At 38.3% G+C, this 21,706-nt stretch overlaps 1 protein-coding gene across 4 annotated transcripts in view; it reads left to right on the forward strand.

The window, feature by feature from the left end:
* APOOL (apolipoprotein O like) overlaps nucleotides 1-21,706 on the forward strand; it is a 70,862-nt gene that overhangs the window by 16,898 nt on the left and 32,258 nt on the right. For all 4 annotated transcript variants that reach the window (XM_005614307.4, XM_005614308.4, XM_070257178.1 and 1 more), the window contains one exon: nucleotides 18,232-18,336. In XM_005614307.4, the coding sequence (XP_005614364.3) occupies nucleotides 18,232-18,336 (105 nt within the window). The remainder of the gene's footprint in view (nucleotides 1-18,231; nucleotides 18,337-21,706) is intronic.

Genomic DNA, 21,706 nt, shown 5'->3' on the forward strand with positions numbered 1-21,706 from the left:
AAGATGATACGATCACTTCATTTTTTAGACCTTGGATCTTACATTTGTCCAAGGGTAGGTAACTGGTATCATTAATTTATACTAAAACATGTACTTGGGACAAGGCTGGGATAGAGTGTCTACAACACTGTGAAGATTTGGTCGTTGTCTTCAAGGAAAATTCAGTCTATGTGGTTCAAAATAGAGCAAGAAAACAAATCTAATTAGAGAGTTAGGAAATACTACATCAAGAGTGCCATATCTAGTAGTTCTTAAGAATGGCCAGGATTTTAGTAGAGAGGGTACCCCTTGGGGTAATGACATGGAGGCAACCAGCTGAGTTTAGCTACATCGAAGAATTCCTGAAGGAGAATAGTGAACAGAGATGAGGCTAGAAAAGTGAAGGTGAATTTCCTCAGAGATGGGACTTGGGAGAGGTGGGAGCATGTCGTTTTTTGTGTTTATATCCCTAGTATCTAGCAGAGTGTTTGACTAATCTTTTTTTAAAGAATGGGAAAAATGTAAATTAAATGTGTATTATGTTTGCTTTTATGATTTTGTGAGACTGTTCTCTGATTTGTAGATTCAGACCGTCTTTCAGAACCAATCCAACATAAGGATAAAGTCTCTCATTTTCATATTTTCCTTTTACTTTTTTGAAAGTGTAGTGCCATTATATTCCTCTGTAGTGGCATAAACAGTGTCTGGATCTTTCTTCTGCTGGGTTTTTTTTTTTTTTTCGGGTGATGAAGATTGGCCCTGATCTAACATCTATTGCCAATCCTCCTCTTTTTTTGCTTGAGGAAGATTGTCCCTGAGCTAACATCTGTGCCAATCTTCCTCTATTTTTGTATGTGGGATGCTGCCACAGCATGGCTTGATGAGCAGTGTGTAGGTCCACACCTGGCATCCGAACCCACAGACTCTGGGCCGCTGAAATGGAGCATGCAAACTTAATGACTACACCACTGGGCTGACCCCAAAATTGCTATTTTTAGGTCAGCATATATGCCCTGAATGGATGGGTATAGAATTAAAACTGGTATGTTTGAAACCAAAAATCATGTAAATAATTTAATCTTTTTTTATTGAATAAATTTGACAGGTAGGATTATGTAAGTTTACAGTGTACAGTGTGTCACTTTGATATATTTATTTATTGTAATATGATTGCCATTGTAGTGGTATTTATCACATTACATAATTATAGTACAATATTATTATCTGTATTCATTATACTGTGTATTAGATCTCTGTGGCTTATTTACTACTCATTACAAGTTTGTACCCCTAAACATCATTAATCTTCTCCCTCCCATCCCCTGATAACCACCGTTTTACTCTCTGTTTTTTACAGGTTTAACTTTTTTAATTCCACATATGAATGATATCATACAGTAGTTTTCTGTCTCTGTCTGACTTATCTTGTTTAGCATAATGTGCTCAGGGTTCATCCATGTTGTCACAAATGACAGGATAGCGTACCTTCTTTCTCATGGCTGAATAATATTCCATTGTGTATATGTACCACATCCTTTTTATCCATTCATCCATGATGGGTATGTGGGTTGTTTCCATATCTTGGCTATTGTGAATAATGCTATGATAAACATGGGAATGCATATATCTCATCAAAATCTTAATCTCTTCTTTTTGATAGAATCATAAGGAAACCCTAAAGGTTAGAGCTCTAAGGCAGTGCTGTCCAATAAAACTTTCTTTGATGAAGGAAATCTTCTGTTTCTGTGCTGTCCAGTATGATAGCCACTACAGTCACATGTATCTGTTGAGGCCTTAAAATGTGGCCAGGGGATGAAGGAACTGAATTTTAAATTTTATTTAATTTTAATTAATTGAAATATAAATTTAAATAGCACATGTGGGTAGTGGCCACCATATTGGACACTGCACTTCTAAGGGTACTGAGGGATTATCTGCCTGAGGTCTTTTCATTTTACAAATAAGGAAATTTAGGCTCAGAGAGGTGATGTGACTAACCAGAGTTTACATAGTTGTTCAAGAACAGAGCTAGGACTAAACACAGGTGTCCTGATGCCCAAGTCAGTGGTATTACTAGATCAGAACGCTGAAATTTGTAAGTTGCTAATCAAATTGTAATTATCACATTTACTCCGTTTATTGTGTTTAGTAATAATTAACCATTTTTCCTATCCTTTCTACTGTTTCTAATCTTTCACACACACCTATACCATCTCCATAAAAAAAAAAGTTGTCTTTAAGACAAAGCTTTCAAATTCATTTATTTTACTAGGAAGTAATTTTTAATTGTTTGTGTTTTCAAATGACTTTCCCTTCTAAATTCTTAAAATTCCCTGTGTGGTCTCCACGTTCAAGACGTTCAGTGTGGGTAAAAGTGATTCTGATCGTGTAGACTATCATTTTAACCTAAGATAATTATTTGTTGGTGACTTCCCTTCTGGTTTTTAGAGGAACAAGTGGCAATATCTTATCTGTAGTAAATTATACACTTGGAAATTATCACTGAACGTCAGAACGGTGCATTGTCAAAATTAGAAGGAACTTTGGACATTTTGTAGTGCCACCTCCTTTCACAAATGGGCAATCTGACGTACATTGAGGGGGAATTTACTTGTTAAAGGTGGCATAGTGAGTTATTAGCAGAGCCCTGATGTTCTTTCCATTATATCACTATTGCGTCTCAGATCTTCACAAGTGAACAAATCAAAGGGCACTGCTGCATGAAAAGTTCTGTTAAGCTGCTAATGGCTGTCCTGAATTTTGATGACTAATCTCAACTTGTCACAGTTCATTAGGTGCTGGAAACAGACTCACCAAGTTCTTGAGCCAAATATTTGAAAGCAATTTACACTTGCAATATTGCAAGCACAATTGAATTTTCTTACAAATCTCAGTTTGAAGGTCTGTCTGGCTGTTTGCATGGGGTACTTGTTGTATAGCTATATTCCAATATGCCAGCATCTGCTGAGGCTTGTAACCACCCCACAAGTGTCAAAAATATGGTTACCTTTTCTTTCAGTGAAGTGGAAAAAGCATAGTCACTTTGATGAACTGTGTTGGTCAAAGGACAGACGTGGGTTTGAATGCTATGAGGCCAAGATATAGCACAAGCCAGACTGGTGACTGGAAGACTGAAAGGCAGTGTTTTACTTCAGTTTCCTGCAACAGTGCAATTCTCTAGCCTGCCACGGCATTTGCTGCTACTATTAGACTGACATTGAAAATGAAGTGGTGGTGCTTCAGAGGGGAAGTATACACAGTCATAAACTTATGAACTTCCCAGGCCCGGTGATTGATGTTTAAATTTACATGTCTAGCAGAGGGTCTCATCAGTGCCAGGGAACTAATCTCATCAACCAGTATATATTGCGTCCCTGTTCCCAAGGAGTTAGCATTCTACTTGGGGAGAAAATATTAATACCTTTGGCTAGCTGCAAGTACCATAAGAAGCTAAGGATAAGTGTTGGGGAGTAGTGGGAAATAAGACTACCTATATAGATTGGAAACAGATTATGGAGGGCCTGGAAACTATAAAATAGTTTTAAACAGTGTACTAGGAAAGAGGAGGCCAATTTATTTTCTTCAGCAAGGTAGTAACCTGACTGACCAAAGAATTGTTTTGGTTCGACAGCAGTAATTACATTTGGTTGAAATTAGATGAGAATGGAGTGCTGGCCACTGGCTAGGAGATTGATGATGACAATGATGATGGTAGTAGTTAATATATATGAGCCCTTTTTCTGTGCTCATCCCTGTGAGATGGGTAATATTACATGTGTGGAAATTGACACCCAGTCAAATCACTTGCCCAAAGCCACACCACTAGTAAGTAGTAGGCCTAGGATTTGAATCTAGGTCTAACTCTGAAGTCTGTCCTCTTTCCACTGCTTTATGAAACAGATGGTAAGGGCCTGGTGTAGGTTGGTGGCCCTTAGAGCACTCTGCACCCACCTGTATTATGACACTCATCACTTTGGGCTCTTTTTGTATTATATACCTGTCTCCTCCGCTAGACAGTGGTTCTTTGAGAACATGGATCACATCTTAATCATCTTCGTAACCCAGCACCTAATATAAAGTAGGCACCTGACAGTGTTTCTTGAATGAAGGAATAGAAAATAAAGAGTAAACAAAAGACATAAACAATAAACTACTTCATTTTTGTGCTTAAGGATAGAGTAGCAGTAAAATACAGTCATGCACTGCATAACGACGCTTCGTTCAACGATGGATTGCATATATGATGGTGGTCCCGTAAGATTAGTACCATATAGCCTAGGTGTGTAATAGGCTATACCATCTAGGTTTGTGTAAGTCCTTTGAGTATAGCCCATTAGGGACGGGCAATTACTTAGTTGTAAATTCACTTTGAATTGTTCCTGTCTATGTGATCATTACCTCTACATGGTTTATTTCACTTTTCTTTTAGTTTTTAGGGCTTACCTTTTTAAATTTTAATTTTGTTTTACACTTTTCACAGGACTCTTGATTTAATAAAACAACTTTTGCTACATGATGATACATCTCTAAAGCAGAACTAATAATTAGGACTGATTTTAGATTAGTCTATAATAAATATATGCTCTTTATTACAAAATAGGTAACAAAAATTCTTACAGAAGAGAAATTTAAATTCCAATTCTGTTAGTAAAGAAGAGAAAACCCATATGTTTATGTTCCCAACTGTCTTGTGCCCTTCTCAGCCTATCAATAACAAATATTGTGGTTGGACCGGCCCTTGTGGTTCTTATTATGATTGCAAGACATATTCCAGCAATAACTATCAGGAAACTTTGAAAAAATAAAGGTTTATTACTCACAGGACCTGGAAATTACACAGTACACTGGGCCACACAACAAGTTCATGGGGTGGGGGGAGAGCACACAAGTGGGAGCAGGCCTGGAGTTCTGCTTTTATTGGAGTTGAGGGTGAGGGCATAGGATTTCTTGGGCTCACTCTTTATTGGTGAATTTAAAACATAAGTGGTTTGGGGCCGACCCAGTGGCACAGTGGTCAAGTTCGCACATTCTGCTTTGGTGGCCCGGGTTCACCAGTTGGAATTCTGGATGTGGACCGACCCACCATTGGTCAAGCCATGCTGTGGCAGGCATCCCACATAAAATAGAGGAAGATGGGCACAGATGTTAGCTCAGGGCCGGTCTTCCTCAGCAAAAAGAGGAAGATTGGCAGCAGATGTTAGCTCAGGGCTAATCTTCCTCAAAAAAAAAAAAAATAAATAAGTGGGAAGAGGAGAAAAAGTAGCCCAAATGGTCAGTTATTGAAATCGACCAAGATCTCTAAAACAAAAGAGCCTTAGTCAGGGGAGGTGGCCTTCCTGTTTATCTAGTTGTATGGCTGACAGTGTGTTTATTTGAGGTAGCCACTTCGAAGAGATATTTGAAGCCACTATTGAGATAGCTTCTTTGAGATGAATGCCTCAGCAATCAAAGCTTAAGTCAAGCACTTGCATTACAAAAAAGAGAAAAAAAACCTGTCAGGGCTCACATTACAATCTACCCTGTGATGCCCAGACATCAGAATCAATGGTGAGGACACTGACTGCCTGGGTAGCTCATATGCTAAAAGTCAGGGAGAGGGTACACTGTAACCTAGAAAGTACACATCTAAATAGGATTATAGTAGCAAATCCTATAATTATACAGGCAATAGTCCGAAATCCAAACTTGGATCTATTATTCCAAACTTGAATGGTCCAGCCATGCAAATAGGTCAGTGATCTTAGGGACTGGGCCTAGGAATCTATTAAAGGACTTGGGTATTGTGAAATATTTTAACATCTTGGGCCATGTGGTATAAGTAGGTTTGAACCTGTCCTGAGTTGATAGATTGCTCCATAGCTCCTCAAATTAGTCTCTTAGTCCTGAGAATAGTTCAGTTTAGTTAAAGGGTTGTGCTTCATTATGGGAGCTGGTGATGGTTCCCTAAGGTAAGACTATATGGTACAAATAATCAGGTATTTAATAAGAGGCATTTCTTTTGAAACAGAAGAAAAAACCCACAAAAGTTAATGATTGGATCATATTATAATGCCAGTTTCTGAGTTCTGAAGGCAGCCAGTTGAGATTTCTAGATGCTGGGCTCAAAGAATCTTCAGATGAAATGAGGGCAGGCAGTGGCAATCTGACACATTTTCCTGGTTTGCAGTTTGAATTTCTCTGGTGAGCTTTCTGAGTGCCCTATACAGCAACAGGCACAAAGATTGTCTGTACATGAGCTGTTGTGGTGATTTCTTTGAAGTTTATATCAAGTTGTCCAACTTTAATTTGCATGGCTTTGGAAAAAGGCCAGTTTTAGTTCCTAATGACTCTAAGTCAGACGGCTGGGAGAAAAAATGGAAACATCATTTTGGAGAGTTGTAGGCAGATATTGGAGGAAACGAGAATAATTCAGCATCCAGTCCAGTTTACAGGTGGGAAACAAAGCCTCAAAGACAATTAATAGGACTAGAATCTGATATCCACAAGGGTATACTATAATTTTCCATTGAAATACATTTTTTCTCTCAAAAATCACCCTCCATTTTTACCAAAGATAGTCAAAGTAAGGCTAATTTGTTTGCAAAATAAGTCTAGTTTCAGTAAACATGGCCTGATTATTTACATAAGTACAGCAAGAATAGCAACTGACCATGTAAATATACTTTGCTGGAACTTTTCATAAGGAATCTCAGATTGAACTTTTAAAGGCCTCTTGAGGCCAGGAAAGACAAGCCAAGGACTCTCTTCCCAAGGTCCCCCAAATATCTTGAGGTTCCTGCACCTGCCAGGAAGTGAGTTTCTTTACTCACCTGGTAATTCAGCTGGGAACCTTATAAGCAAGGTACCAGGCCAGTTTTTCCAAGGGATTTCGTTGGCTCCATAAAGTTAACCTTAGTTCCTTAAAGCTGATGGTCATATCTGAGTCTAGGTATGTCTCTCTCAAATATGACGTTTTAGTCAAAGCCTTGGTAATATAACCAGTGTTTCCAATTGAGTCCTCTCACGAGGAGAACAGATTCTTATTGAACTTATGTAAATAGCTATATTGCCATGAAAATAAGAATGCTCACTAAGAGTTTCTGAATTCTGGAAGGATCAGATAGGGAGAAAAAGATAAATGTAATCATCCTCATCAGTTCATTCAGTCCCACATGATTAATTTTTGTTCTGCTTGAATCCAGTTTTTCCATTAGAACTGGAAATTCTTACCCAGTTCAGTTTTGTTATATTAAAGTTATCAGAAACCTGTGTTCTAAAGTATTTTCCATGCGTCTCCTTGAAGATGAAGCACTTTTGCAAAAAGCATGAGTAAAACAATAACTCTGTAAATAATGAAAAGACTTAAAAATTGCTATAGCTAATGATCTGATGAGACAGAGCAATTAACAAGGGAATTTGCTTATTTTTGTGACACATTTCAAAATAATAGCTAGAATTATAACTGATCATTTTATACCAAGACATATCAGAATTTTAGGAGTTTTCTATAATTTCTAGAACACTTATATTAACAACATAACCATACAAGGATATCCATACAGAAGATGTAGCATTATTTCTTAATTGACAATGCTTCCCATATAATTTAACACATCAAATAAGCCTAATTAGTTTAATCTCTCTCTGTTTATAAGGAGAGAGGACAAATCTTTGTGATTTTCCAGGGGCTGTCTGAAAAATCCCAGTGTTATTTTCAGGTCAAAAAGACTTCATTTAGAATTTGATTTGAGGAAGTTTGTCAGAAACATCAAAAGGTTTGGACACTTGACTAAAAAGGATCAGAGATCATTATGAAATGCTACTTAATTATCCATTTAACGTAAGTGACAATAAAAGATTTCAAAGACAAATACAGAAAGTTACGTGCTTCTGAGCAAAATTTAGTTCTTTTAATCTTGAGAAGACTCAGTTTATGTAAGTAATCAAAGATCTGATGGTAAAGATAACGTGAAGCACGCTAAGTTGTTTTGGTAAGACAAAAAATTTTTACTTTCTAGATAGATTACACAAAAGGGGAAAAAAACCACTTCATAATCTTTTATCAAGAACAGACCAATAGGGGGGTGGCCCCATGGCCGAGTGGTTAGGTTCATGCACTCCACTTCAGCGGCCTGGGGTTTCGCTGGTTCGAATCCTGGGCACGGACATGTCGCCATTCATCAGGCCATGCTGAGGTGGCATCCCACATAGCACAACCAGAGGTACTCACAACTAGAATATACAACTATGTACTGGGGGGCTTTGGGGAGAAGAAGGAAAAAAAAAAGATTGGCAACAGATGTTAGCTCAGGTGCCAATGTTAAAAAAAAAAACAGACCAACAATCCAAGAAAGCTGTCCTCCCAACAGAGAGATAAACTAAATTCTAATTTTGTACCAGTGTACTTTTGATATTATAATATATTCATTCATTTCTTTTACTTAATCAGATCCATTCTAATTTTAGCCTGCTTGATCACACGTAAAATTCCTTTCCCAAGATTCCTTTTCCACAAACCTTCCATAACGCTCCTTTTTACATTCAGATTATTTGTCCTATGTTTTTTCCTCTTTCCAATCTGAAACAATTAGCCTCACTTTAGGACAATATCATTTTCCCTTCCTTTAAGAAAAGTGCATTTCCATACTTCATACCTTTTTTACTCAAAAACATATTCTACTTTCTTTGCATGCAGCGATGTTTCCCTTATTACTTCCAGTCATTTTAATCAAATATATTAAATAGAATTTTCAACCCTAAGACACCTTAATTTCCAGTGAAAACTAAGAAGTAAGTAATTGTGAACTGTCTGCCACACCTGCCTTTTTTAGATGTGCAAACTTATGAGTAAATTTTGTAATTTCTAGACATGTGCTTCCTCATAGTACAGTTTTCCAATGTCGCACCAAACGTGTTTACTAATAGATCCAAATATCTTCAGTTCCTCTGAAATACGAGGTCAAAAGTAGGGAAACTTAGACTTGTTTAGCAATTACTATCTCAGTATTTTATCTTACTTGGAAATGATCTAGACATTCAGTGAATTCTGACCATTTCATTTAACTTAGCAAAAAAAATTCCAAGGGTGGAAGTTACAAAGAGATTTGGAGACTCTTTAAATAGATGTATCATAAAACAATCTTTGCTAAAAAATTCACCTAAAAACTCTTAATTACATCTATTTATTTTGTTTGTTTTTAACAATCATGTTTAGATTACTGTGGGGACCTAGAAATGGCCACCCCAAGATATGTCTCTTTGGCATGAGGATTATTTGAGGCTGATTGCTTTTGATAAACTGGGACAGGGAAGGAGGCTCTGAGGAATGGAACTTGCCCTTTGTTAGGACACGTTTACATTTGTAAGGTAAATCTCTATCTGTAAAAGGTGCCTCCCTCTCTGTACCAGGAAGAAGAAAGGAGATGACCTTCTCTCTAAAAACTCTTAATCAATACCAAAGGCAAGGACTTAAATCTGCATTTTATTGTGCTAGTCTGGTAACCTCCTGTAACTGACTTCCCTCCCCCTCCCAACTTTGGCATTTCTTAAGGATTGAGCATCTTTCCCTAGGCTAGGAACTGATTGCTGCCCTCACCTGTGACTGTCCAGCTCCAGACAATCCACTTGCCTCCGGCTACGCCCTCTGAGACAGCAGACCACTACCTGCTGTGTCCATCAAGCTCTGTGCCGACAGGGCAATCTTGTGACTATTGTGGGAGGGACATTTCAATCACATGTGAAACACCCTGTTTGGGGGTATATAACCACTCTGTGCACCCCACTTCTTCGGTGCCCTTTCTTCCTTCAGGGAAGAAAGGCCCCGGGCCATGGTTCCTCATAAAGCTTTGTTTAATTTTCTCTTGCTATTCTGTCTCATGTGAATTTAATTCGTTCTCCGGCCAGACGAACCCCCATTTGGGGAGAGGAAATGTCCTCCTCCCCTACATTACCTACAGAAACTTCGTTAGACATTAGATGTCAGTCGTCAGTCATCATCCAAAGTTGTTTTTCTTGTTGACAAATTTTGTAATAGAGATGACATGAATTTATTTGACTAGTCAACCAGGGTAGAATAAAAGTTATCTGCATTATATTTAATGCTAAGAACGCTGAAGACATGTCTGTATTAATTAAACCAACAAGCTAGCTTTAATACTGAATATTTTTCTAGATCACGTGAACATGAAAAGCATTTGTGTGAGTTTCTATTATAGTCGTGTGCTGCTTACTGACAGGAATACGTTTTAATGCATCATTAGGCAATTTCATCATTCTGTGAACATCATAGAGTGCACTTATGCAAACCTAGATGGTATAGCCTACTATATACCCAGACTATATGGTACTAATCTTAGGGGACCAATGTTGTATGTGCAGTCTGTCGTTGACCGAAACATTGTTGTGCAATGCATGACTGTATATGTTTAATTTACTTTAAGCCAATTGAATAAAATTCTTCGCAAATTAATTTTGGCAGTACTATCCAGAGGTAGAACAGTTTCACATACATATAACATACATCCACAGACACACAACCCTATAGCTTCGATTTTAAAACAATATAAAACTCACTAGTTTATAAGGAATAGTTGGAAAAAATCGTTTACTTGCTCAGATGGCTGAGGTGTTTTACTGTTTGTGAAGAAGACTTTTAAGATTTGTGTTTGCCCTTGAGAAGTAATCTTATGGAGGCTGTGGCAAAGGAGCCTTTATAGCAGTTTGTATTTGAAAAAGGCTTCTTTCCCTCTTTTTTTTCCCTTCAGTCTGGGCAAAGTTTTAACTACCTCCTAGGGTGTTTACATTTCAAAGACATGGTAAGATTTACATCTTCAAGGGACAGAGAAAGAAAATGTACGTTTTCTCCTGGAAGTTTCAGTGCCTTTTGGGTGGTTTTGGCAGCCCTAATTAAAATGTAATGCCACCTGGAAATGGAGCCTCTTCAGGGCTGGAAATGAAGAGGAGTCACTTGGCTCACTGTGGTCATGGAAATGGTAAACCCATTGGATCATGGCAGTTTTGCACAGCAGGAGATGGGCTTCATCTTAGTGTTTTCTATTCACTGTGAGCCTTAGCAGTGGTCACTGCGACAGGAAAGATGGGCGTGGCTCCAGGCAATAAATACTCTGGCGAGGAGAAGGAGGGCCCTGGTAAGAATATTGGTGGCTCTAGGGGCCTTTGCCTTCCCTTCTCCCTCTTCCTCCTCGCTAGAGGCCTGGATAACGCTGTCGACTTTTCCCTTGGTGGCAGGGATGCCTCCTGAGGTGTGTTTTTTAGTTTTGCCTCGTTCAGGGGGAAGCCGAGGGGGCTTAGGATCTCTGGTTATCTCAACGGCAAGAAGCATGTACCATTGATGGATCTTTAAGAAAGTTATGGAATTTAGGGTCTTTAAAGATACAGTTACTGCACAAAATTGGGGTTCTCTTGGGGCTGGCCCCGTGGCCGAGTGGTTAAGTTCGCGCGCTCCGCTGCAGGCGGCCCCAGTGTTTCGTTAGTTCGAATCCTGGGCGCGGACGTGGCACTGCTCATCAGACCACGCTGAGGCAGCGTCCCACATGCCACAACTAGAAGAATACACAACTATGTACCGGGGGGGCTTTGGGGAGAAAAAGGAAAAAATAAAATCTTAAAAAAAAAAAAAAAATTGGGGTTCTCTTGCCTGATGCACATAAAAAAACAATTAATTATGGCATCAGCTTTTGGGGGAGAAATCAGCTTTATTCTGCAAGATCCATCTGCAGGGAGATGGGGTGTGTGCCCTCAGATATGTCTCCCCAGTTCAGGATTTGTGGCAAAATTTAAGAGCTTATGGAGAACAGGCTGGCACGTGGAAATGATAGCAGGACAGGTTTTGATTGGTGGGCTTCTAAACATTTATTACAGAGTTCTAAATATTTATAATGAGGTTGTAAACATTTATGGTAGGGTTCTAAACGCTTATGATGAGGTGGGGAAGGAATTTTAACACCAGATCTTCCTGAACGAGGGATCTCTCGCTTCTGCTAGAGTCCGACTTTTAAGTTCCAGTCATGTCCTTGTCCTTTGGTTCTGTGGGGAGGAGAATCTTTGGTTCGGCAGTTATTTCATGTCAACATTTCTTCTGCACATGCTCTGGCTACATGACATCGCAAATTTTCTGAAAGGCAATTCTTAATCACTTTGTTGATAATATGGGGTCAGTTGAACTGGTTCTGGAGGGTCTGTGATTACAATACCAGCCAGTTGATGCATTTTGGCAGCCATGAATAGCAATTTAGAGTCCATTCCAAACAAACCAACTGAAGAAACCTCCCACCATAGCCAATTCATCCCCCTGTCTCTTTCCTGCTGCATTAAATCTTTAAGGAAGGTTTGAATTTCATTAAGGTATAGTTTCTGATCTTAGTTTCTATTTCTTGATTTTCTCCTGTTAGCGTAATCTTACGTGTTGTCACTGGAAAATTTTGGATGACGTCACTATGAGCCCTCTTTGTAGGTGGCCATTTTCTTTTCCACGGTGTCCCAAGAGACCTCTCTGGGATTGCGGTTTGCTTCCATTAGCGTGATACATACAGGGTCTTTGAGAAAAGCCCGTAGACCTCTGGAGCATAATACCAGAGTCTTGGCATCTTGGTATGCCATGGCACTGTGCAATGCCCGGGAAGCTTCCATGAGGTTTTACACTTATCAAAGAGCTGGTGTACCTCCTCAGGCTTCTTAGGAGGTGATGGCACCAGATGTTCAGGACATTTATATTTGTCCAATAATTTTTTAGTGATATCACGCCAGGAATTGGACCCATAATATCCCATCAGGTCAGGGGATGAAGAATGACAGTAGTGAGTGAAGTGGTAACACAGAGACTGCAGGCCTCTGTTGAATTTTTCCTCTGGTGGTGCCATTGGTTTCTAGTTGCAGGGCTATTTCACTCTTGTAGGTTATGACATGTAGCCAGGGCACAACCCACTGAGTCAGTTGTCGCAGGTGGAGGTCTCCCATCCTCCTCACCTACCTGAATCTTTTTCTCTTGCCTTTAGCCTAGAGCCTCTCTTTGGGCAGTGACAATAGCCTCGTGTGATCCAATCCGTCCTCCTTAGCTCTGCTTGGCCTTGAGGCATGGAGGACCCTTACGCATATTAATAGTCAATTAAGTCCTTCATAATTAGTGGTCTAATTGTCTCCTTAGGCCATATGGCCTTGATCACACTGCCCTAGGGAGGTCCACTCTGGGCAGATGGTTGGATTATTTTGGCAGCCATGACCTTTTGGGTTGGATACCTCAGGTTACACACAACAAAGGCAATGTGCAAAAGCACATGGCAGCAAGACAGACCTTCCCAGCAAGCGGTGCTCCTTTCCAAGATAGTGTTATCTTCCTGACTTAGGTGGTTAGTAAACAAGTTGCAAGTAAAGGGCATTCACCTCAGTTACTTGCATGGGCAATTATGCAATCCTGCTGATGACACCAATTGTTTTGTGCTAGTCTCAGCCTATCAATAACGAATGTTGTGGTTAGACCGACCCTTGTAGTTCTTATTATGATTGCAAGACACCTGTCAGCAATAACTGTCAGGAGACTTTGAAAAAATAAAGGCTTATTACTCACAGGACCTGGAAATTACACAGCACACCTGGGACGACACTGTGAGATAGCTGGTAGACAGAGCGAGTGTGCACAGGCCAGGGGTTCTGCCTTTATTGGGGTTGAGGGTGGGGGCCTAGGGTTTCTCGGGCTCACTCTTTATGGGTGAATTTAAAACATAAGAGTGAGCATTTAAAGCACAGGAAGAGAAAAGAAGTAGCATAAATAGTCAGTTATTGAAATCAACCAAGATCCCTAAAACAAAGGAGCCTCAGTCAGTGGAAGCTGTGGCCTGGCTCTTTATCTAGTCCTGTGGCTAGCAATGTGTTTCTGAAAGATAGCCACTTTGAAGTGGATGCCTCTTTGAAATGGATTCCTCCACAGTCCAAAGCATCAGTCAGTCACTTGCATTACAAAAAAGGAAAAGAAATAACTGTCAAGGCTTACACTACACCAAGTGAAGTTGAATAAATCAGTGCTCTGCCTTATTGTTTCAGCTCTCACACTGTGAACAAGTGTCCCTTTTATGGTTGAATTAGTGCTACATCTTTTCACTTTTTTTTTTTTGGTAATGCCGGTATTTAAAATGGCTCCTATGCATAGTGCTGAAAGTGCTATATGTAGTGTTCTTAAGTGCAAGAAAGCTGTGATATGCCTTATGGAGAAAATATACACGTTCGATAAACTTCATTCAGGGCATGAGTTATAATGCTGTTGCTGTGAGTTCAGTGTTAATGAATCAACAATATATATTAAATAAGTTGTATTTAAACAGGAACACATATAAAACAAGGTTATGTATTTATCAGTTGATAAAAATGTAACCAGAGGTTCACAAGAAATTAACCCTGTATTTTCCTTAGGAGCAGTGGTTCAGTGTTCCCTAAATCAGTGTTCAAGGCTAATTTATGGAATGTAACTGCTGCCAATATTGCCCATCAACTATGTTTTGATTACAGAGGCACTTAGAAGATTTGAGTCTTGTGGGAGAGTTACCTGATGCTCATCTTTGGTCTTGCTATTTGTAGATCTCTATATGATAGAATTCTGTTCTAGGAGCTGTTAGCTTTCGGAGGGAGCCAGTTTTTATCTCTCGTTGATTTTAAACAAGTCATTTATAATTTTGAATTGACATCATTATTTTAAAGTTAAAAGTAGTTTTAACTCGAGGTCTTACCTTCTTCTGCAAACTAGGATTGCCTCTGCTCAATTTTAATGCTATTTAGTTAACAACCTTATGAGCTTATAAGTTTTTGTAATACCCCCCAAGCCATGATACATTTTTTTTTCTTTTATGGTGGCCTCTGCCACTCCCTCTCATGTTGTGGTGGCCTGGTGAGCTCAGGCAAGCCTTTTTTGTTTTGTTTTGTTTTGTTTTGTTTTGCTGAAGAAGGCTGGCTCTGAGCTAATATGTGTTGCCAATCCTCCTCTTTTTGCTTGAGGAAGATTCGCCCTAGGCTAACATCTGTGCCAGTCTTCCTCTATTTTGTATGTGGGTCGCCACCACAGCATAGCTGCTGACAAGTGGTGTAGGTCCACGCCCAGGAACCAAACCCAGGTCGCCCAAGCAGAGTGTGCTGAACTTAAGCACTAGGCCATGGGGCTGGCTCCTCCGATACTTTTTAAATATTTTATTTTCTAAATCAGAGGTTGGCAATTTTTATTCTGTAAAGAGCCGGATAGTAAATATGTTAGACTTTGCAGGACAGATAAGATCAAATAGTCTTCTTTGTTTTTTATTTTTGCTTTTACAAATCTTTACATATTTAGAAAGAGAATTTAGCTCACAGTCCAGGCCAGATTTAGCCTATAGCTGTAGTTTGCCAATCCCAATTCTAAATTTTTAGTGCCGTATACAGTCAGCTGCCTTTCTTTGGATGGTGATGCCTTCTTCATCAGTATAACCTTTGTTTTGAAAATGCCTGAGTGTGCCATTCTGCTTGTTTTCTTTTGTCAAAATTTTGGCCTTTTTTGTTTAGAGGCAATAAGTTTGCTATATTTTTTATTGTTATTATGGTTCTTACTAGAGCCTGATTAACATCAAATACGCGTGAGAAGAAAAATCTTTATTCAGCAATCAGAAGGAATGGGGAGCTAAAGATAATTACCCATTTATCAAGTGCAAGCCATTTTAATATAATTAATCTTCATGATAATCATAAAAAAGAAGGTGTTACTATTTTTTACAGATATATCACCTGAGATTCTAAGATAGTACTGTCCAGTAGAACTTTCTTCAGTGATGGAATTATTGTATATCTGTGCACTACAGTACACTTTTGTGCACTTGAAATGGGGCTAATGTGACTAAGGAACTAAACTTTACATTTGATTTATTTTTAATGAATTTAAAGTTAAATAACCACATGTAGATGGTAGTTACCATACTGGGCAGCTCAACTCTAAGAGCTTAAGAAACTTGCCGAGATTTGCATACTAAATTCCACAACTGGAATTCAAAACCGGGTCTATGCAACTCCTAAGTTCATGTTTTTTTCTGTTATGCCACGCTGCCTCATCAGTAAAAGTCAAGATGGATGGACTCTGCCCTACTGAGTAAAAAATGTAGTGAAGATACTTAGGCGTTTTTTCAAGGTATATTCACTTTTTAGGCCACTAGTTCAGTTAGTCAATCCAGACTCTGAAGCATTAATCATAATTATCAAGCAATACCTATAAATTTATTTTATAGTCTACATATTATTATTGAAACAGTACATCAAACATTGACCAGCTTAAACTGGTTTTGCTTCCTTCAAACAGGTTGTTGATTGATTAAACCTTGCTCAATAACAGAGACAACATTGCACATGTGCCAGGTGGGAACCTGTAGCCCCACGATGATCCCAGAGCCAAAAAATCTTCAGAAATGTTGCCACCTGAACCTTTTTTGAAGCGAGAAGTCCTTTAATAAGGGAAATCTGGCTTTGAGCAACTTGATTACCATATAGGGACAGATTCGAGACAAGCCAATCAGCTTCTGCCCCTAACTCCTTAAATTTCACCCGGAACCCTGGATCAGGGAGACAGATTTGAGAGCCTTGCCTTCTGTCTCCTTCTGATTGGCCTCACAATAAAGCTCTTTCTTTTCTCAAAAACCAGTACCATAGTATTGGCCTCTATGCACGTCAGGTAGCGAGCCCTTGCTTGGTAAAATTATTATTGCCTTATGTGGAGTAAGATGACTATACTCTGAGAACATTAGGTTAAACATTTTTCAGATATTAACCTGAAGTTCAAAAGTATTTTTTTTATATCTGGAAAGTAAGGTCTAATCAGGTGTTTTAAAAATAGCTTTTAAATGTTGTCAGAATTGACATCCTTCAAATAATCACTTCAGAGCTTTATTAACAACATTTCTCAGGAACATGGGAGAGCATGTTTGCTGGCATCAGTCTTAAAATGTTTTTTAGTTGATACCTGACATAGGTATGGAGTAGAAATCTTATTTTGTTAGTGAATACCAACTGGATATAAGAAATCGAAAGTGATGTTTTTTGGGAAGGCAGGCCTAGATGAATCATTCTGTGATGCTAACGTGCACTAGAGGGAGGCTTGAATGGAGAGAAGCAGTGAACAAAATTTCTATTATTAGTATTGTCTTCATTTTACCCTGTATTTCTGGAGTCTCAGTCTAAATCAGAGTCATGCCTAGTTTAAACAAGATAGTGTCTGTAGCTCTACTCAGGAGATATTAAAAAATGTGTCAGAAATGAGGTGCAGGCACCATCACTGTTATCAGAGAGCATTTAGAATCCTTTGGCCAGTGTTTTTTCCAGTTCTTGCACAATTCCGCTTATGTGTAGGACAAAGAGACCTCTTCCGTCCAGATGTCCTTTGTTGATTTCAGCAAGCCTCCTTTCCCCTCCAAAGAATTAAGCTCTTAAAATTTTTGATCCTTGGAAAGCTTTTCATTTGGCCTTGTTGAATGGATAATCTTCCGGAATTATTTTGACACCTGAATAAACACTGGAACACTTTGTTCTTAGAGCCAGTAATTTTTCTGCTTTCTTAATTCAAATCAAGTTATATCCAAAACAAAGGTCACTTTTGGCTTTAGATTAAGCATGACACAGATAAAAAAGAATGCACTGGGAAAGTTAGGGGCAAAGGATTTGTAATGGAAGAAAATTATTTTTATAAATATAAATATAAGTTATATTTCAAGATGCAGCCTGAGTTACCCAGTATTCCAGATCACCCTTATCCTTTACTTTCTCCATAGCATTTATCAATTTGTAATATATCATATAATTTATTTATTGTTTTTATTGCCTGTTTCTGCTCCACTGGAATATCAGCTCCATGAGAGCAAGAATCTTTGTTTTGTTCACTGATGTATCCTCAGCACTAAGACCAGGGTCTGGCACTTAGTAGTTGCTCAATGTATGTTTGTGGGCTGAGTGAATACCATGATCTATCCCACTCCATCCCTCAGATGTTGAATTCACTCCTTCCTGGTAATTATTATACTACTATATTCCATATGAAGTAGGAAGTTAACAAATTGGTAAAAATAATGCTCTACTATCTTGTATGAGAAGAGAATTTTAGGAATTATATCCTAAAAATATATAAAGTAATTTAGAGTATTTGAGTTTTTAATAAATTTAAATGAAACCCATGGTGTCCCTCCGATGCCCTAAAATTTTATCTGGAAATGGAGGATGGGGAGTTTTTCAATTAAAAATATCTGTTTGATATATCTTTCTCAGATGGGAAAGCTGACAACCATGCCTACAGGTCTGATATGTGCATCTATAACCGTGTATGCAGCCAAAGAAGAGGACTCCAAAAAGCAGCTAGTGAAGCCAGAGCAGGTAACTTGCCTACAAAAGTTGGTGAATTTTGTATAACATAAATATGATGCAAAAACTATGAGGTTTTGTTTTTACTAACCTCTATTCATCAAAAATGTCTTTGAAATATAAGAGTTAGGCACATTTCATAAGTCAAAAGAAATAGTTATAAGGTGTCTCAAAATAAGCACTGATTATAATTAACCTAAACATCTAAAATCCTAACTCAAATGAAAAACAGTTGGTGATTTTTTTCTTAATGAATAATCATTGAGTAGTACAGGGTCTTAGTACTTCTAAGCAGTCTGATCTTTTCTCTCTTGAAAAATGTGTACAGGTACCCCTGATATTTGGAAGCCTTAGTTTAAGAAATTCATTAAGATCTCAGCTTTGAAAGTGTCCTTAGATGTTTTCTAGTTCAACCTTCTGTATGGTACTGTAATCCCCTTTACAATAGGCACGCTAAGTGGCTATTTATCTTCCACATGAATAAAACTCTGGAAAAAAGAACCTAAGGCAGCCCATTCCATTTTCTGACAGCTCTTATTGAACTTAAGGTCCTTCCTTATGGCAAACACAGACCTGTCTCATAATAAGTTCCACCAGTTGGCCCTGTATCTCTTGCATTGGTGCCATACAGAAAAGTTCTCGTCTCTCTTCCACAAAACCACTCTTCAGATGTCAGTTAAACTTTAAGTAGTTTTGCTTCCTGGATAAGTCTATTAGTAACTTTAACCATTCCTCATATGTCATAGCTTTAAGTTCCTTCACTATCATGATCATTCGCTGCCAAACATGTTCAGAATGGTTAGAGTTTTCTTCAGGTATAAGTTTTTTTTTTAAGACTGGCCCTGAGCTAACATCTGTTGCCAATCTTCCTCTTTTTTTTTTTGCTCCCCAAAGCCCCAGTACATAGTTGTATATCCCAGTTGTAAGTCCTTCTAGTTCTTCTGTGTGGGACTCCGCCTCAGCATAGCTTGATGAGCAGTGTTAGGTCCGACCCAGGATGTGAACTGGCAAACCTCGGGCCACCAAAGCGGAGCATGCGAACTTAATCACTGTGCCACCGGGCCGGACCCAGGTGTAGGTATTTCGACCATGGTAGGCTAGAGTCAGACTCTGACTCCTCTTGTTCTAGATGATATATTTCTATTAATGCTGCCTAAGATCACATTTGTTTTTTATATTTATTTTTGTTTTGAGTCCTCAGAATCACCCTTGCCTATAATCAGCCTTTGACCATGACATAGTGAACTTGCAGTTCTTTAAAATTCATTAAACATTTTTACATGGGCTACTGGTAAGCTATGTCTTTTTCCCAGTCTGTAATTATATGTATGGCCTTTTGGGCTCAGTTGCAGATATATGTATGCCTGTTTAAGTTTCATCTTATTGATGTAGTCTATCGTGTCAGCATGTTAATATCTAATTGTAGTTACTGATTCTATTCACCATTGTACTTTTTATCCTTTCCAGCCTCAAGTCACCAGTAAGATTTATCTGCATACCTAGAAATGTGTGCTTGGGTTGGACAGGCCTGAATCTGAATCCTGACTCCACCGCTGACTAGTTAGATGACATTGGAAAGAATTCTTTTTTTTTTTTTGGTGAGGAAGATTGTCCCTGAGCTAACATCCATGCTAATCTTCCTCTGTTTTGTATATGGACGCCGCCACAGCATGGCTTGATGAGCAGTGTGTAGGTCTGCACCTGGGATCTGAATCTGCGAACCCTAGGCCCCCAAAGTGGAGAGCATGAACTTAACCACTGCGCCACTGGGCTGGCCCCCAGCATTCTTAATGGTGGTATAAATATTCTGTTGTATGAATGTACCATTACCAAATGTACAATTTCCATACATTTTTGGAAATTGAGCATATTTCCAATTATTTTGCTGTTGTAATCAGTGCTTTGTCAAAACACCTTGTACATAAATCTTCATGTACATCTATAGCTAGTTTCTTAAAATAAATTTCTAGAAGTGGAATTGTAGGTCAGAAGGCATGAAAAATATCATTACATTGCCAAACCGACATGGTGGTATTCATTCATTCATTCAACAAAAAATATTTGCTGAACTCCTCTTGTAAGTGTGTGAGGCACTGTTCTAAGCACTGGGTAAAGGTTTATTAATTTTCATTAGCCATCTAGGATAGGTTCACTTCCCTCCATACTTGCTAACTCTCAGGATTCTTTATCCTTTTTATTAAACTTAGATGACGTTTTTAGCCTATCTTGTCACTCCCATCTTTGGAAAGCTCAAAATCTAGGTAGGAAGATAAGTAACTAGCATTTGTCCCTAATAGCTGGATTTACATATTTCTGAATTTTAACATAAATTTGTGCCCTTTACTACGTTATGGAAAAACACAGGATTCCTTGGTATTTATTGTATTCCCCAGTACATTTTAAATAGAATTTAATTGAATTACTTATTAAACAAAGTTGGTTGCTGGCTAAGTGGTAGGGACTATTCACAAAGCCAGGATCCAGTTCTTGAGAAACTTAGAATTTCTGAAGGAATGAAAATGTGATTTGCATCCAACATTTCTAGGTACTTTATTATTTAAACAGTTATGCCTCTGTTTAAATCTATTTACAATAAAGGCTCTACTAAACCAAAGCACTTTATGAATGAGGTGTTCTGGTTATTTGAATCTTCTAGTAAACTTGTGGCTAACCAGAAAATTCTTTTTTAGTTCAACTCTTCTTGTTAAACATTTTTTTTAAGTATCAATATACTCCTGCCTTATTAAATACCATCTAGTGAATATAATTAAATCTCTTCTTTATTAGAAAACTTTGCAGAGCCGTGCAGTGATCATTTTTGTAAACCAAGAAATGTGCAGTATTCAGATCTATAAAATTACCGGCAGTTGGGCTGTGTGTATATGGTTAGCCATAGATATCACTGGATGTTTCTTTATTCTGTGATGTGAGTTAGACTTATTTTCTTGTCATTTGCTTGTTTTCATGAAAAAATAATAGAGAGGAAATATTGATTTGTGAGTTCTAGTTACTTTGGCTCAATTTAATTTAAATGTGGTTTTATAGCTTACTGAATCTAATTGTAGTTTCTAATCAAGTACAAACAATTTGCTTTTATACAATAAGTGGCATTTAAGCCCAGGGCCTCCAATCTGTAGTGAGCATGTTCTTCCCTCAGTTGAGACAGAATTCTCACAGGAGAGTTGAAATCCTTTTTTTTTTTAGCTTTATGGAGGTATAACTGACAAATAGGAATTGTATATATGTAAGGTATACAACGTGATGTTTTGACATATGTCTACATTGTGAAATGATCACTACAATCCAGCTAATTAACATGTCTGTCACCTCACGTAGTTACCATTTTCTTGTGTGTGCACGTGTGTGGTGATAACACGATCTA

The sequence above is a fragment of the Equus caballus genome, chromosome X (genome assembly GCF_041296265.1).
Source record: "Equus caballus isolate H_3958 breed thoroughbred chromosome X, TB-T2T, whole genome shotgun sequence".
In the NCBI taxonomy this organism is placed as follows: domain Eukaryota; kingdom Metazoa; phylum Chordata; class Mammalia; order Perissodactyla; family Equidae; genus Equus; species Equus caballus.